Raw genomic sequence first — 16,844 nt, 5'->3', positions numbered from 1 at the left:
CCACCTCTGGGACTTGGGAGGACCTAAATCCAGGTACAAGAGGCTGGATCAATGTGCTTGGACATTTTTGCCTTAATTAGAATTCTTGCCAAACTGTATTTTTGTCTTTATTGCACATTTAAGACATAATCTTTCCTAAAGGCAGAGTAAACATGAAGGGAAAAAAGCTTCCATGGTCTTGGGATTAACTAAAACAAGCTGCTGTCAAGGTAGCTTTAATTCTTTCTGGGTCAGTGACTGGTCTAGTAATCTTGGGCAAATTGTAAACATATTCACTATCTTGATAGTATCCTTTGGAGAGATCCTTTATTTCCTTAGATCATGCTCTGAGAGAAAAGCTTTAACTGACTCATGATTACCAGGACTCAAAGAAGAACACGAATGACCCAATTTTCACACTGTAATAACAAGATCTTACATGTGTGTTAACCTGACTTTTCTGGAGTGCCTCCCACATCATGGATATGCCCCATGTCATGGAATTTGAATAAGACAGAGTATCTCAGACAGGCTGAGCCCTGACAAGTCTGGTTGAGAAGCCTCTTGAGCAGATGGTAAAGGACACAGATTTAGGTTTGTGAGTCAATTCATGACACATTATAATCCAAAAATTGCTCAAGTATTCAGTTAATACTTAACTAGGAATCTACCATGTACAATCATTGACCTAGGCCAGAAGAGATTTAAAAGCTTCACAGTTATATAACAGCTCTTGAACTTAAGAAACCCAATTCCTCATTTCTTACGGTATCAAGACAAAATATAGTCATGCAAATGGGGCATAACTATTACGGAGCCGTGTACTGGAAACAGATTTTTCTAAAGCGGGTGGGAATGAGCAAAGTACGATTCTGATTATTGGGCTGGAGGTGGTAAGTGAATGCGGAAAAGTAAAGAAAGGCAAGTCCGCACAGTCCAAGGAAATATGCCCCAGGAATAGGAAGGGGCATGCCTCATGTTACTCCCCTAACCCAGTGCCTTCCACCTGCTGACGATTTGTTGGTCCTTGTGAGCCTCGTGTATGAGGCTCTTCTTCTCCCACACGGCCTTTCCAGATCCCTTCATCGGAACCAAAGGATCCTCCCTCCTGCCTTGCCCAGCACAGTACCTGTGCCGCTTCCGTGACAAGCACCTCATTCCATCTTCAGGGAACACTGTTCACATGTCTATTTGCCCAACTAGGCCACCATCTTAAAGGCAGGGGATGTATCTTATTCATTTTGCCCATCACCACCAGTGGCCCACATAGTTCCTCACGCAGTCAATATGTATTTAAAAAAAATTTTTTTTATTGAATTGAATGGGAGAAAAAGTAGGATAAATGGAGCCAGGTTATAAATAGGTATATACATCAGAGTTCATTCATTCAGTTAATATTTATTGAATGCTTACTGTGTGCCAGGCCCTGTTCTAGGCTCTGAGGATATATCCACAAACAAACCAGATAAAAATTTCTCCCCTTGTGGAGTTTACACGAGATCTATCATAAGGGGTGGGATGAGCAAGAAATTTACATAAATTCAAGCATACCTAGTGGCCAAAAAACAAAAACAACAAAAAAAAGGACACGCATTTAGATAGTTTAATTATTGGTGTTATAAAAGTCTACTGACGCTATGTAGTTTTTACTGTATATTGTATATAGTAAACTTACTATATTCATAATATATTCATATCCGTGTATCACTCTACAGGGATTCTAATTTTAAGACTACACAGAGAACTTCATTAGCAATTTCAGAAATTTTCAGGGATCATTTTGAGCGTGCTTGATTTAATTCCGAGGCACGTGTAAAAATCTAACCAGCTTATGAGTTGTGACTCTCCCATACCAAAATGAAAACGCTGAGATTGCTGGGCAGAGCATGAGAATGAAGACATGGCAAATCCATGTCTGCTCAGGCTAGTCTGGTTAAAGGGAACAAGAGATAGTACATTCATATGAATACACAAGGTCAGTCAACAATGGAATTCACATCAAGAATTAAAACAAACAAACAAAAAACCCAAACAGTTCATGAGCCATTTCCCATTGTTTTCTTTTAAAAAAACTAAAACAGTAAGATCTTGAGGTCATAAATAAGGAAACAATTCTTAACATACTGGCTTATTCTCATTAAAGGTTTATCACTTTCATATATTTTCCAAAGAGTATTTTAAAAAGAACACTAAGTTAAGAAAATCATTTAAAAGTTTTCCAGGAATTTTACTCTATATACATTAATTCCAATCATTCAACCCTGAAAACAATCTTTACTTGTACAATGTAAAAAAATTTTTGACAATGACTAGAAAAATTCCATTACCGTAAAGCTACAAACAAATTTTTGCTCCTAAGAGCAAAGTTAATAAAGCAAAAATAATTATACCAGTGATGAGCACCAAGATGAATTTTTTTTTTGCATTTAGGGCCTGATTGGTTGTATTTAAACATAACCTCTGTAACACCTTATTTGGCAAAAAAAAGGGGGGGATAAAAAATATACAGAGGTCTGGAAACAGTGAAGAATGCCCACTTTAAAAGTAAAACAGTAAAATCATACTTTTTTTTAAATTAATGTAACATTTGCAAAATATATTCATATGTCACTTTTCTTTCTCTTTAGTTCACTTTATACAATTTAGATTGCTCCATTTTTTTTTTAATGTGTTGTCACACTAATGTAAATAAATATGTTGAACTGTGGGAGTTGGCTGTAATGAATCCAAATCGTAAGAGCTAGATCCAGTAGCTCAATCTTAGTTGCAACTCATTCCAACTGCTGAAACAGATTATTATTTACCTTTGTAATTTTTTAAAAGCCTTAGCCGGATGAGAATACCGTATGTGTGTGTGTGCGTGTGCATACGAACATGCGTGTACATGTTTGCCAGAGCGGTGTGAGCACAACCCAGAAACAGGAGTGCTATACAAACAAGTTTGCACAATGGCCCACGAGACACAGGCAGCCAGACACTGAATTCCCCCAAAACAAACCTGCGGCTGAGCAATGAGGAAAGGAGGGGCTGTGTCATCACACTGTGGAATCAGGGACAGGTTTGGAAAACGAAGACAGGCAGGAGGCCTCAGCCAAGACGTTCCCATGATGCTGGAGGATGCAGGGACTATGCAACTGCCCCACAGGGCATCTGTTGTGGCCTCCGGCGGTGGCCTCCACCACACCCAGTGACAACCAACGTCTTTGGGATCCCAGCGCGTGAGCCAGGGCATCCCCTCCTGCTGGTCACAACAGTTAGCTCAATACAGACACTATCCCTTCTGGAGGCTTGGCGGAAAACCATCACTGCTTTCCATTTTCAACACAGTCTTAGAAGGGGAGTCTCCTTCTGTCCCTGGGGGGGATCCCTGAGTTTGAGGTAATACCGACACACGGCACGCTGGGCAGCAGTAACTTACGAAGTCCGGCAGTCCACTTTAGAGCTCAAGCAACCTACATTCAATATTAGCCAGTTTTTGTCATCTCGGGAATACTCTTCAGTGAGATAGTTTCTCTACGCAACTTCTAATGTATGGGGTAAAGAAAAAAAAATATTGCTGGAAGATGAAAGATTTTTTAAAGTTCCTTGTTGAAACTCCTTAAGGGAAGGAAAAGGAGACCAATTACTTGTCTACCTTCTTTGTTCCTGTCCCTGGCTTTCGAGGTCAAAGAGCACCAAGGTTTCTGTTAAGTTACTTAAAGGTTCTCCCGGCCCCTCCACCCACCCACACAATCCTAGGGAATTCCTCAGCCGTCTACTTTCCAAATTTGTAATCATATCTCTGGGCGTGTCTACACAGCTCGTTAATTCAGTTTCAAAATCCACAGCATTTTTTAAACAAAATGAGATAGTTGCATTCTTTAAATGCCAGCCGTGAAATCATCACTTGAAAAAAAGAACGAGTCAGATTATATATACATAAGTTAAATACAGTTTTCTCCTTTTTTAAGGTATCTGTTGAAGACATGCTTATGACTGCTTCTAAAGAAAAGCCCTTAGGAAAGGAGCCTCATATGGTGTTCTGCAGTCTGATGTTCTGTCCCAACGCTGTCAGTTCTTAAGCTACATTGTAGGTATGACTGGTTTCATGAACTACCACCCTGCCCCCAAAAACGGGCATATCAGATGCAGAGAAAAACTTTGTTTATAATTCAATGAGTTTTAGTCACACCAGAAAAATGATCTAACCTGTCCAAACATGCAACTTCTTTCCTCCCCATTAACTATACTCCCGTCTTTAAAAAAAAAAAAGGTCAGGTTTGAGTATCAAGTTAAAATCCACCATATTTCAAGTTAAACTCTGAGGGTAGCATGATTTCAAATTCATAGTGGCATTCAATTTTCTGTATTTTCCTCTATTTATCCCAAGTAAACTTCCTGGACCATAATATTTAGGGAGCAATTAAAAGGGTTTTATATTATAGTATAAAGTTCCAGAAATTCTCAGTTTATCAGGGTTTACTCTGAGCTCGATGTCCTACAATGTCTACATGATACAAGTACACGAACAAGAAGTATTTGAAATACAAAACCCTTAGCTCTGTGTCATAAATAAATTTGGGTAAAACCGCAAGCCTTCCACTGAATCATCTCGGCAAAGATGACCCATCTTCTCTGCCAGAAGCAACCTAGGAATCAAGGGGAAACACCACAATCATTTGTCCATTCGGAAGCACAAATACAGTTGTAATGAAGAGCAAGGACCTCACTTACCTTTCCTTAGCCAGGAGGACAGACATTCCTACCAGCTTAGCAAACTCTTCTGATGTCAGGGATCCCTTTTCTGAAACCTAACAGAAACACAGCAGGGAAAAAATGTGATAATTCAGGCCACCTAGGTACTAACCTAGGGAGGGCGTCTACCAGCGTGCTCAGGAAGTAATTTACTGAATTTCTTACTAAAATCCAAAGAATATTTACTATAGAACTAAATCTTCTTCACTAATGTTTAATTCTACAAATGCTGAAGGATCGAGAAAAACGTAGTAGAGCCTAAAATATCATGAAGCCCTCTAGAATGTAACAAAGGCACTATACTGAACCCTAAGAAGCACTCTTTGAGATTCTGAAAAGGAACATATTAACAAATTCTGAGTGCATACTTCATGCTCCAGTAAAGGAACCTTATATTAGGTTTAGCTTAAAATATATGGTAGAAATACCGATAGTCTTGAGGTTTTCATCTAGTTTAAAATAAGTGTAATAAATATGAGCTATTGAAATTAAACAGGTTCACCACAGAGGCTATGAAGGCAGTAATATTTCCAGTCTCCTAATGAGTAATAGCAGTAGTTTGTCCAGTAAAATCCATCTAAACTACAGTTGCTTTTCATATTTTTTGAAGCAATTATTTGGTAAAACAACTTGTGATGTTTCATAATACTGCTTACGTAGGTAAGTACTTTCTTACTCAAAGAAAAAGTTCCATCACAGGTAACATTCCAATTAACACAGTGAAAAACCTGTCCGCAGGACTGAGCTTCAAACAAAAAGACAGCACCTCACGAATTCCAATTCTCCTTGATAAGTTTCAAAAGTTTGAAAAGTGTAATTTTGATTAGTATTTATTCACTGTTAATAATAGGTGTTTTTAATGGGGTCTACAAACATTACTTTTTAGTAAAGTTAAATTCAAAAGGAAATCCTGTTTCTCAAGTTGCTAAGCATTCAGGTTTTGGTGGGCAGACTGATGAGGAGGAAACGGGGTTCACATACTGTCTCCAAGGCTGAGGCCACCATTTCCTCTTCCTTGTGGCTCTGAAGCTCAATTACCATGACGCCACTGTCAAAAACTCGGAGCCTAAAAATGACAGATGGGAGAACAAAGCTGTGAATATCTAGGATCTTCAACCACTAAGGAGGTGCAAAGATCCTGTGCTTTCTCTTATGTCTGGATATCAGGGCAATATTTAACACATAACAACCACAAGCAACTACAGCATAACTAAAAAGCTGGTGAATAAATAGTTAATCAAAGTATGAACTATAATATACCACATGCTCAAGAAAATATGTCTGGCACTTTTTTTTTTAACCTGAGGAGAGGAAAATATAATTCACAGCTGAAGATCTGTACTTTTGAACTCTCCAGAAACTAACAAGATGTCTAGCAGAGGGGCTGCTTATTCTGACCTCCTAGGAAGAGCCGACATTCTTCTGTCACTGCCCCCAAATCAACAAGACTTGCACTACCAGCCCTGATAAGGCGGGAAGCCAGATGACAAGTGAATTCTGTTCGTTTAATTCCAAGAGGGGCAATAGGTTGGCTCACCACGCAGACAGCAGGCCCGGCAGGCCCTTCCTGTCTACTCTGTATGGAACAGTGGCTCTAGTTGGCAAGCTTCCCACAGAGGTTCTTTTACCTGATAGGTAATTTTAGCGCTTCCAGCATCTTGCACGCATTCACTAAATCTTCTGGTGAGAGCAACTAATAGGAAAAAAAATCCAGTTTACACTGCAAATTAATAGAGTGATGCTATATAATTATGATGATCACTAGAACAGAAGAGGAAATTTAACAATTATCATTTATCTGTGACTTGATCTCAGGGTCATGAGTTCAAGCTCCATGTTGGGCATGGAGTCTATTTCAAAAAATTGTTTTAAATAAAAATGTAAAAATTATCATTTATCAGGGATTTTAGGTGGCTTCATCACTATAAGGCAAAAAAATAACAAAGAAACAAAGCAGTGCTATCCAACAGAAGACAATGCAAGCCATATGTGTAATTTTAAATTTCCAGTAGTCATATTAATAAAATAAAAAGGAATAGGTGAAATTAATTTTAATACATGTATTTTATTTAACCCAATAGATCTAAAACATCAACATAAAATCAATATAAAAATTATTAACGATATTTAATTTTCATATTCTGTACGAAGTCTTCTTTTTTTTTTTTTAAAAGATTTTATCCATTTATTTGAGAGAAAGAGAGAGACAGAGAGAATGAGAGAGAGAGCATGAGACGGGGGAGGGCCAGAGGGAAGAAGCAGACTCCCCGCTGACAGGACTCGATCCCGGGACTCCAGGATCATGACCTGAGCCAAAGGCAGTCGCTTAACCTACTGAGCCACCCAGGCGCCCCTTTATGAAGTCTTCCAAATCTGGTGTGTAATTTACACTTCTAGCAAACCTCAGTTTGGATTAACTGTATTGCAAGGTCAAAGTTGTCACATGTAGCTAGCTAGTGGCCACCCTTCCAGACCACGCAACCTTAAAGAACCAGCCCGTGTGGCGGCTGACGAGTACAACTTTGAGTCACACAGAATGGCTCCAGAACCAGCCCAGCCTGGGCCCAAACGCCTGTCAGACCACTGTTTCCGGGCGCAGCCTTGGTTAGATAACTGAACCTTTGCGAGCCTCAGCTTCCTCATCCTCACACCATGCCCTGGGTGGGGAGAGGGAAAGCAGCTACGTCGCTGAGGTACCGCGAGGAGAAATGGGGTAATGTGTGCAGAGCGCAGACGGTAAGCACTCCCTGACGGCAGCCACGACGACAGTTCAAATAAAAACAGAGCGGAGCCTCAACTCCCGGCTCTGCGGGGGGCGCGGAACAGACATGCGCATCCACTGTTCGCACAGAGGGGACGACTGACGCCACAGAACTGTGTCTGACTGAAGGGCTTGAGTGCACGGACAGAACTCGGGGGGCCAAGGACACGTGGGCGTGAAGGGACAATGAGGGTCGAAAAACAGCCACTGCTGACTCAGAGCCAGAGGAGGAGGGCAGCTTTCCCCCCGCTTCTCTACAGACCATCTGTATCCAGCCCAGGGAATCCAAAACAGTTGACAATCACAGAGAAAAGGATCATACCCAAGCTCATTAATCACAGTACAGACACAGAATATTAAAGCCAGAAGGTATCGGTCAATCCGAATCCTTGTTTTGAAGGTAGGAAAACCGAGCGTCAGTGAGGCTAAGTAAGTTCCTCAACATCACTCAGCACATCACTGGCAAAACAAGGGTCAGAGTCTACCTCCTAGATCCCAAGGCAGTATTCTTTTACTACACCACACTGCTTCTCAAATAGTTTTGATATTCTCAACCCTTCCTCAAATTGTACTCACTTTGGGGAATGTGTATTATATTAAGAAAGTCTATATTTAGTTAAAAGAATATCTAAATGTTCTATTCTTACTTCCATTCCTCGAGCTCGGTTTACTAAACAGTACACCTCCGTGAGTGACATTATTCCCCCTCGTTCCTGTTAAAATATGGAATTTAAAAAGTATTATGTTATAATGAGCACCAGTTGGCATTTCTTAACAGAGATCATAAGCAGAGTGAAATCAGGAATCATAAAACTTCCTAAGAAGTCTTTAAAAACTAAATTTATACAGAGGAAAACCTAGTCAGATACATGAAGCATTTCAAATTCAGTATTTGGACTTTAACATCATTACTGTTTTAACATTTACTTAAATGAGATGAGGGCCTCTACACCATGTTTCAAAAAGTGTATTTAAATGTTTTAAGTTATTACAACTAATAAATGAATAAATCATGGAATTAAATAGGAATATCACCATTGTAACCCCAAATGAATAACAGATCTAGATACTGACTGTTAGTAGCTGCTGCTACATCACCAAAAAGACAGACATTATGTACCTCCTGATGGAAATGCACAGCACCCTCTATGAAACGTGCATCAGAAAAAAGGAAAAGAAGAACTTCTAGATATAACTTCCAGTCTGGAATATATATAACTTCCATGGAATACATGGAGCAGGGAAGTATGTTAAAACACAAATCAATAAAATCCAGACTCTGAGACACTCTATAATAAACCACTAGTTTCTTCAATAAATAAGTTGTATGGGAGAGAAAAAAGAGATAGGAGAAGGGGAAACCTATGGAATTAAAAAAAAACACAAAAAACTTTGAGACAAATCAACCAATTGCAAGGTATCCTGATTTGAACAAAGCAACTGTAAGAGAAAATGTGACTACTAACAATATATTTGATAATACTAAAAAACTATTTTTAACTTTTCCTGTGTGAAATGGGATTATAATTACATTTAGAGGCATCTTTATCATTGTAATTACATACTGAAAAATTTACAAAGTAATGTGATGTCTGGGATTGCCTTAAAGTAATTTTGAGTGAAGGCTGCTTACACACGAACCTGGATATAGGCACGGAGGGATTCATTATACTATTCTATTTTGTCATGATGGAAATACTTCTTAATAGAAGTTTTTTTAATAAATGAAGTTTTGATTGCCTGAGTAATGTCAAAAGATAAATCTGTATTACGAAATGATTAACAGTACACTTATATTAAGATTCGATATATAGGAATATATATAAACATCTAGAGATCATGTATTTCCTTTTGAAAACAAGAGATAAGAAAAACTTCCTATCAAATAGATTTAAGGAGTTACAGATATCTGAAATGGAAATTGAAAACAATCTAGATTTTGCCAACAAATCCACTAATAAGTACACCAAAATGATTTAATATTCCTGAAAGAAAAAAATAACATGTTGGTTGAATAGTAGCCACACTGTGAAAGGAGTTAAACTCACATTAAGATTTCTGAAGACTTGGCAATTATTTAACAAAACCGAGAGACCACTTAGGTTTTGCTTTTACCTCTAGCGGCGCCTGCAGTATTCCAGCCAGCTGTCTGGCCAGCTGCATGTGGTACTGTGTGCCAGAGCCACAGGTTTCCCTGGTAACTGGGTTAGCGATGCCCATGCTCAGCAAATAGGACTTAAACCTGATGGTCTATAATCAGAGGAGAAAATGCACAAAAGGACAAATAAACAGCATTAGTCTCTCCACCCCAACATTTGAAATCTTTCTATCATAAACTCAATTCTACTCAATTATTTCTATATCCACCCATTTCTTCTACCTTGTTTCTATAGCATAAACTCTAAGAAAGTGGATTTCTAGTAGTTCCCCGCATAAAGCTAATTAATTCTTCCTTATCTTGATATTTCATACTCCACTGACCTCACAAGTTCGGTGTGAGAAGAGGTTTAGGTAGCAACTATGCTGTATTTAAGGCCAACCAAATGATAAAGCCAAAAACTTAGAAAGGAACATGGCTGTGACCAGAGTGTAGACAAATTTAATGAAACAAGTATCAAACATATGGGTATGTATAAAACAACCACTCCTTACACATTTCAGTATCTCTCTTTTCCACACTCCCAAAGAAGGTATTCAAGTATCTTCTAATCCTACTGGTTGACTTTTTCTTTAATACTCTCATCTATCCACAAGCCCTAACAGAAATCACTACATTAAGAAAGAAACTCCTAATCCACCAAAACATCACTGCATTATTTGTCTAATCTCGTTTCTAATGCCTTAAAAAGGCAACCTATTTACCTCATCTTCTGTGATGTCACCTTGCTTGTCTTTAATCTTATTAGCAATTGATTTTGATAACTCCACCATTTCCTTAGCCTGTCAAGAGAACAGTAAAAGACTGAAAGAAATCATGTCCCTAAAGTGTCTGCTAACAAAACTCATATCATAACTGGGAGGAATTCAATAGGTGTAAATTACACATACCTTGATCATTAGCTTGCTGAGGTCTTCAAAGGCCTGAAATGAGAGATGAGTTTTTGGTGGAATCTATCTAAAGAATTAAAATGTTTTAAAGCAAAGAAGCTTAGTTTCTCTATTTTCTTCCCTTATACAAAAATTTTTGAAAATTTCTTACAAATATCAATCTATGTAAATATTTACATAAGTAATAAACCTATCTTATTCTAAGAATTCAGTTTAGCTAAGCAACCATAAATTTTCCAAAACAAACGGTGAAAAATGACTTTTTACATTTTCAAAGAGAAAACAGTTATCATTGATGTCTGTCTGATTAAACAAAAGGTGACATAAGTAGTAAATTGTTCAGAAAATATTATTTACTGTTCTTTCACACTAGCAAGAAAATTTGTCACTGGTTTTTCCCAAAACCATTTCCTGATGGGAGGTCAAGAATCAAAGGCTGTGTAAAGCTTTCCTGGTGGAAAATGGCAATGCACAGCTGCCGGAATACTTCCTTGGGCACAACAGTTTTGGCTGTAATAGCAGGTGTGATTTAACTGAAACTGAAAACCTCAGCCTCTAAATACTGAACAGATTATACTTGTAGCTTTGGATACAGTGGATATCAGAAAGAAAAACATTCAAATACCACCAAAACATACTTAAATAAAACTCATCAAATATCCACTTCAAAGTCTTCTTCAAACTTAATCAGACATATTTACAATAAATTTATTTCATACTGCCAAAACAGTACTTGCAGTGAAGAACATCTTCCAAATGATGTGCACGGATGTTATTTTTTAAACCAATTAAGCAGCTTATCATTAAATGAAAAATCTTTTGGTTCATACAGAGTAGTGGTCAACAGATTCTGATTAGCTCATGCCCATCTTACTTACACGCAGAAAAGTATCCCCCATGTGCAAAAGGATTTTGCTGAAAGAATAGAGTGTTGTGTAAGATTCTTATGGCCAGACTTACTAAGGCTAATACTGAAAACAAAGGGGAATGTGCACACACCTAACAGGAATTTCCTCAGATAAACAAAAGGCTTAAACACTGGACTCTTATCAGCAACAGTCAGCAGATGCAGGAAACCTTTTGTGGGAAACTCTGGGCACCAGCTCTGAAACTAAGTCAATTCTAACGTTTAAATGGAAGGCAAATCACACACCAACCTAGTTTTCAAAAATAAAACACACAAACACTTTACACACTTAGATTCTTACTTCGGATATACAAAATATTGATAGATTTCTCTTGCCTGTGTAAAGAAAACTAGTAAGACAACACTTTTTAAAATTTTATGGTAAATCCCTTTATTTACTGTGTTACATTTTCATATAAAAAATATGCTAAAAGTAATAGTGAGTCCACACTGAATACAGAATACATAAATTAGCCCTATAGCTTACGGTCCGTAAAAAATAAATACAAATATTCTAGTGTCTTAGAAGAAATACCTATATTTTAAGTAATCATAAAACACAAAAGCTTCCTCACTTCTATCTACGTTATTATTCTAAAATTTAGAATTAGCCAATTATCTAAAAAATAGAGAAACTACCTATAATAAAATTAAAGCAACATATGTACAAATGCAAAAGAGATGCCTTTGCCCATTCTATTATTTTACCTGCCACTTTACAGAACCATCTACCCCTCTACCATATCCACAGTCAAATTTCCACTCTAATTTAAAAGAAAAAAAGGCAACTGCTTTAAAAGTATGCTTGTGAGTTGATTTATAGCATTATTTCTTGCTTTCAGTCATTATTTTGGTTATTAGCTTCAGTAACTATTAATATATTCCTGAATTTTCTGTTTGTGTATGTTGTTTTTTTAAGAGAGTGTGTGCATGTACACGTGGGGGGGCGGGCGGGCGGAGGGAGAGGGAGAGAGAGAATCCTAGGCAGACTCCATGCTCAACCTGAGCCTGATGCAGGGCTCAATCCCAGACCCTGAGATCATGACCTGAGCCAAAATCAAGAGTCAGACACTAAACTGAGCCACCCAGGCACCCCGTTTCAGTTTTCTTGATTCTCTACATACTGTTCCCTCTACCTGGGTCCTCTTAACCCTACTAGTCATCTGCCAGTGCCTGCTAAACTTCCAGGCCTTGACTTCCATTACAAGTGCTAACAAGGCCTCCCTGACCCCCAGAGAAGTTAGAGGCCATGTAATGTGTTCCTGCTGCAGCCACTGTTTTCTCTAACACGGCATCTCTCCCACTGTAGGGAATGCCTGTCTGCCTGCCTGTCTGGTGCACTGTCGTATCTAAAACATCTACCTGATGCAGGACTTCCACAGAGTAGAGAGCAAGGACCACCTGCTGAATAAATCACTGACCTGTGTGAGACAGCACGATGACTGTGTTAAACCCTCGGAGCTATGCAACTCCATGAAAATTAGATTGAAACTGAACAGCATTTCATAAATTAAGAAAAACATGATTTGGAACACCAAATTAGTATGGCACCACTCAGAAAAAATATTAATAATTCAAAATTAGTTCACTGCTCCATGCCATCTCTAAAGGTGTCACACAAAAAGATGACAACAAATGTTGCCGAAAGAGGACAGTGATAGTACCTTCCAAATGGCACAGAGAGTGGCCACGACGTAGGAGGACCACACTTGTCAGCACATCAGGAGACCTGAGTTCTCATAACCCTGCTTCCAAATCCAGTCACTAGATGATTACTTCTCTGGAGAGTAAGAACCCCTGTAATGCCAAAATGCTGGAACTTTGTGAATTTAAAGATTCTGGGAAGATGGTGGCGATGGCAAAGTTTCTGAATCTCTCCAAATCCCAACATAAAAAGAGGGCAACTAGATCTCAAAACCAAAAATCCACAGGCAGCATATACTATAGAACTAAGTGACAAGACAGCTATAAAAAAACCTCAAGCTACAAGCAGGTAAGGACAAACCACCAAGAGCCACAAGATCTGCATGCTCTCAGCATCTAGGCAGGAGAAAGAAAAGGGAAGCAACAGGGCAAGTGATGGATTCGACAAGAGAACCCCAAAGGAGCCCATAGGTAGTCACTGGAAAGAGAGTCTAGCCAATACGAGGACAGGAACTAAAACTGGGAGGGTTTTGCTCACTTCAGTAATGGGTTCTGCCCACTTCAGTAATGGGTGGGTATGAGGGGTCCTCAGGAAGGGCTGGCCCTCCAGGTTTTGCTTCCAGCAGGGGATCCCACACCAGGGAGAAACCGCAAACAGAGAACTCAAAAACTGAGCAAGAGAAGAATAAGAATAGAGGAAGGGCAAAAAAAAGGTCCAGATAAAAACAGGGGAAGGGAATATAGGGCCAGGAAATCAGAAAGCAAGCCACCACCTTTTTTAACGCTGCATGAACACAGCGGAAGAGTGAGTTCTGTGGAGTAAGACAAGCTACCCTACACTAGGCCTTCCTCTCAAAGTTCAGGAAAACTAATTCCATATGAAAAATAGCAACGGCAAAGTATCAAGGTCAAATGCCACACAAAGTTATTATGAGAAAAAAGAAAATAAGGAGTAAAGTAACGTTACAGATAACAAAAGCAAGCTGGAAAGACATGTTCACAGATCAGATCAAAATTTAACCTTTTCTTTCAACAAGAGCTAAAAGATGTTAATAAAATGACACAAGCCATGAATGGACAAAATAAATCAGAAATGAAGTGACATGATTCAGGAAAGAATTTTTGAAAAAATCATTTCAGAAATAAAGACTATATTAGAACACAAGAATGAATAAACACAACAGATAGTGCCTTAAGAGAAACAGGCTAGAAAGAGGAAGATTTCCTAATAAAAAAGAAATTAAAGAGATAAAAAGGGTTTGAAAGTCGCAAAGGGGGGGACGCCTGGGTGGCTCAGTCAGTAAAGCGTCTGCCTTCGGCTCAGGTCATGATCCCAGGGTCCTGGGATCGAGTCCTGAGTCGGGCTCCTTGCTCAACAGGGAGCCTGCTTCTCCCTCTCCCTCTGCCTGCCGCTCCCCCTGCTTGTGCGCGCTCTCTCTCTCTGACAAATAAATGAAATCTAAAAAAAAAAAAAAAAAAAAAAAGGAAAGTCGCCAAGGGTAAAGCTAGGCAGTAGAGCTTCAACACACAGCTAATGGTTTCAGAGGGAAAAAAATAAAGCAATTATTAAAACATAAAATTGAAAAAATTCCCTGAAATTAAAAGCAATTTTTAGAACCAAATACTAAGAGCATATTGCGTACCTGAGAATAACAACCCAGAATGACTAACACATCAACCAACACATTCTAGTAAAATTACTGGGCTTTATGAAAAAGAGGAGGGGAAAAAGCCTTTGGGCATCTAGGAAAAACAGGGACTTCTCAGGTAATGGCTGATTCCAGATCTGGGGCAGGAAATGTACAAGCTGGTCCTGGAACTTTTGTCATAGTAAATAGCAAGGAAGCTATCAAAATCCACCAGGTCACATCAAAAGCACTTAGGAGCCAACTTGAAGAGGCTCCCATGGGCCAAAGATGGGACAATGTGAGCTTTAAACGATAATAATTGCAACTGATTGAAACCCATCAAATAGGTTAAGATTGTGAATTCATACTCATATGTAAAAAACCTCAAATGAGTTGCCACTGAAGGATGACAGGGAACCAATTAATTATCCTGATGATAAAGAAAAAGGCACTTATTCTGCCTTCGCTGTATGACCTGTATCACTGAGTAGTCAAATAGTAGATGAAGGGAAGCATCTCTTCAAAAGGTATTCCAACTAATAAAAAATAAATCCTAGAATATCACCATTTGTAACCACCAGTGAACCAGCAGATCTATGCAATGAACATGAACAGCTGCTGCCATCATCAACAAAGACAGGATGTGCCTCCTTAGGAAAAAATACAGCATCACCGCTAGTCTCAGCAAAGAGATCAAACACGAGTCTGATCAGGCCTCTAGATCCAACTGCCATTTTGCAGGAAATACTTAGAGCTGAGGAACGTATAAAACTTTACCATAAATATGAGATCAGCAAAACCTAGACCCTGGGCACTTAATAGGTCAAATGACCTTGGTTTCTCAATGATCTATATTTTCAATCTAGTGGGCCCATACTTGGTAATACGGTGATTAATTTTATACGTGGACTTGGCTAGATCATGAGGTGCCCAGGTTCTTGATCAAACATGATTGATGGGTCTGTGAGGGTATTTCCATGTGAGGTTAGCGTTTGAATTGGTAGCCAGAAGCAGAACTGCCCTCCTCACTGCAGGTGGGCATCATCCAATCCTCGGAGGGCCAGAACAAAAGGCTGGAGGAAGGGAGAACTCACGCTTTCTCTGCCTGACTGGTTAAGCCAAGACAGCAGTCTTACCCTGCCCTTGGACTGGACCTAAACCATCAGCGCTCCTGGTTCTCAGGCCTTCGGACTTAGTTTAGGATTTCTATCACCAGCTTTCCTGGGTCACCAGCTTGCAGGTGGCAGATAGTGGGACTTTTCAGTCCCCACAATCACGAGTCAATTCCTTATATTAAATGGCATTGTGTGTGTATATATAGAGAGGGGATATATTGATAACTACATTTGTGTATTGGTATCTATAGGTCTCCTACTGATTGTTTCTCTGGAAAATCTGGATTAATACAGGTATCCCATAACTATTTGCAGCTTAGACTTTATTCGATTGATATACATCTTTGAAATTCTATGAACAGCACTAGTCAATGGAATTTTACTTATAAACTAGTATTAAAAACTAAAGAATTACTTCATAGTCATTTCATAAAAAATCCAAGACCATTTTTATATAAACACAGGAAGACTAATGACATGTTCCAATGTAGTAGCTGACTGCAGAATCTAACATGACTAACTGCTTTTCTTAACTAGACTTCTTTCCCTTTCACTTGCATTTCCTCAGATATGATGAAGTTGCAGACACACTGCGAAGCACATGCTCAGGGTTGTTCTCCTGGTGGAAGGGATGGGCTGGTCTGCACCTTTCTTACTGTGTCCGTGTCTGGTCCCTGAGCATCAGTGGCATAAAACTGTGTGGTGTCTGGCCAGGTTAACAGCCTCAGAATAGCATTCTTCCCTCAACTAAGTTAACCAAACCTCCAAATAATTATACAGAGGACCTGGAATTCATTAGTATTCTCCAATTAATTCCATCTAGGCTTTAAAATTTACATACAGCAACCCACAATGTTGTGAACATCACAGAAAACAAATTTGAGTTTCATTTTCATTTCTTTTTGGAAAACGTTTTTAAAACATGTTTTGGCTAAATTATGCCAACCTGAAGAAGGCCTGGAATAAGAGACTGTGGCTTCGGGCAAACTAAGTATATTCCAAAACACAGAATGGAATTAGTCACAGCT

General features: G+C 38.9%; 1 protein-coding gene across 3 annotated transcripts in view; it reads right to left on the bottom strand.

Annotated features, from left to right (window-relative positions):
* Window positions 1-1,267: 1,267 nt before the first annotated feature.
* VPS36 (vacuolar protein sorting 36 homolog) overlaps window positions 1,268-16,844 on the bottom strand; it is a 30,740-nt gene continuing 15,163 nt past the window's right edge. Inside the window, exons 7-14 of one of the 3 annotated variants that reach the window (XM_025874983.2) lie at window positions 10,523-10,555; window positions 10,337-10,414; window positions 9,590-9,724; window positions 8,122-8,187; window positions 6,342-6,406; window positions 5,695-5,779; window positions 4,693-4,769; window positions 1,268-4,607 (exon numbers count right to left, since the gene is read on the bottom strand). In XM_025874983.2, coding sequence (XP_025730768.1) covers window positions 4,514-4,607; window positions 4,693-4,769; window positions 5,695-5,779; window positions 6,342-6,406; window positions 8,122-8,187; window positions 9,590-9,724; window positions 10,337-10,414; window positions 10,523-10,555 — 633 coding nt within the window. In that variant the 3' untranslated portion in view covers window positions 1,268-4,513. The remainder of the gene's footprint in view (window positions 4,608-4,692; window positions 4,770-5,694; window positions 5,780-6,341; window positions 6,407-8,121; window positions 8,188-9,589; window positions 9,725-10,336; window positions 10,415-10,522; window positions 10,556-16,844) is intronic. The other 2 variants (XM_025874984.2, XM_073894627.1) reach the window with 2 other exon arrangements.

This window comes from Callorhinus ursinus, unplaced genomic scaffold, assembly GCF_003265705.2.
Source record: "Callorhinus ursinus isolate GAN/ISIS: 27379988/994484 unplaced genomic scaffold, GSC_fseal_2.0 scaffold7, whole genome shotgun sequence".
NCBI classification, from domain to species: domain Eukaryota; kingdom Metazoa; phylum Chordata; class Mammalia; order Carnivora; family Otariidae; genus Callorhinus; species Callorhinus ursinus.
This window is presented reverse-complemented; position numbering and strand designations above follow the sequence as displayed.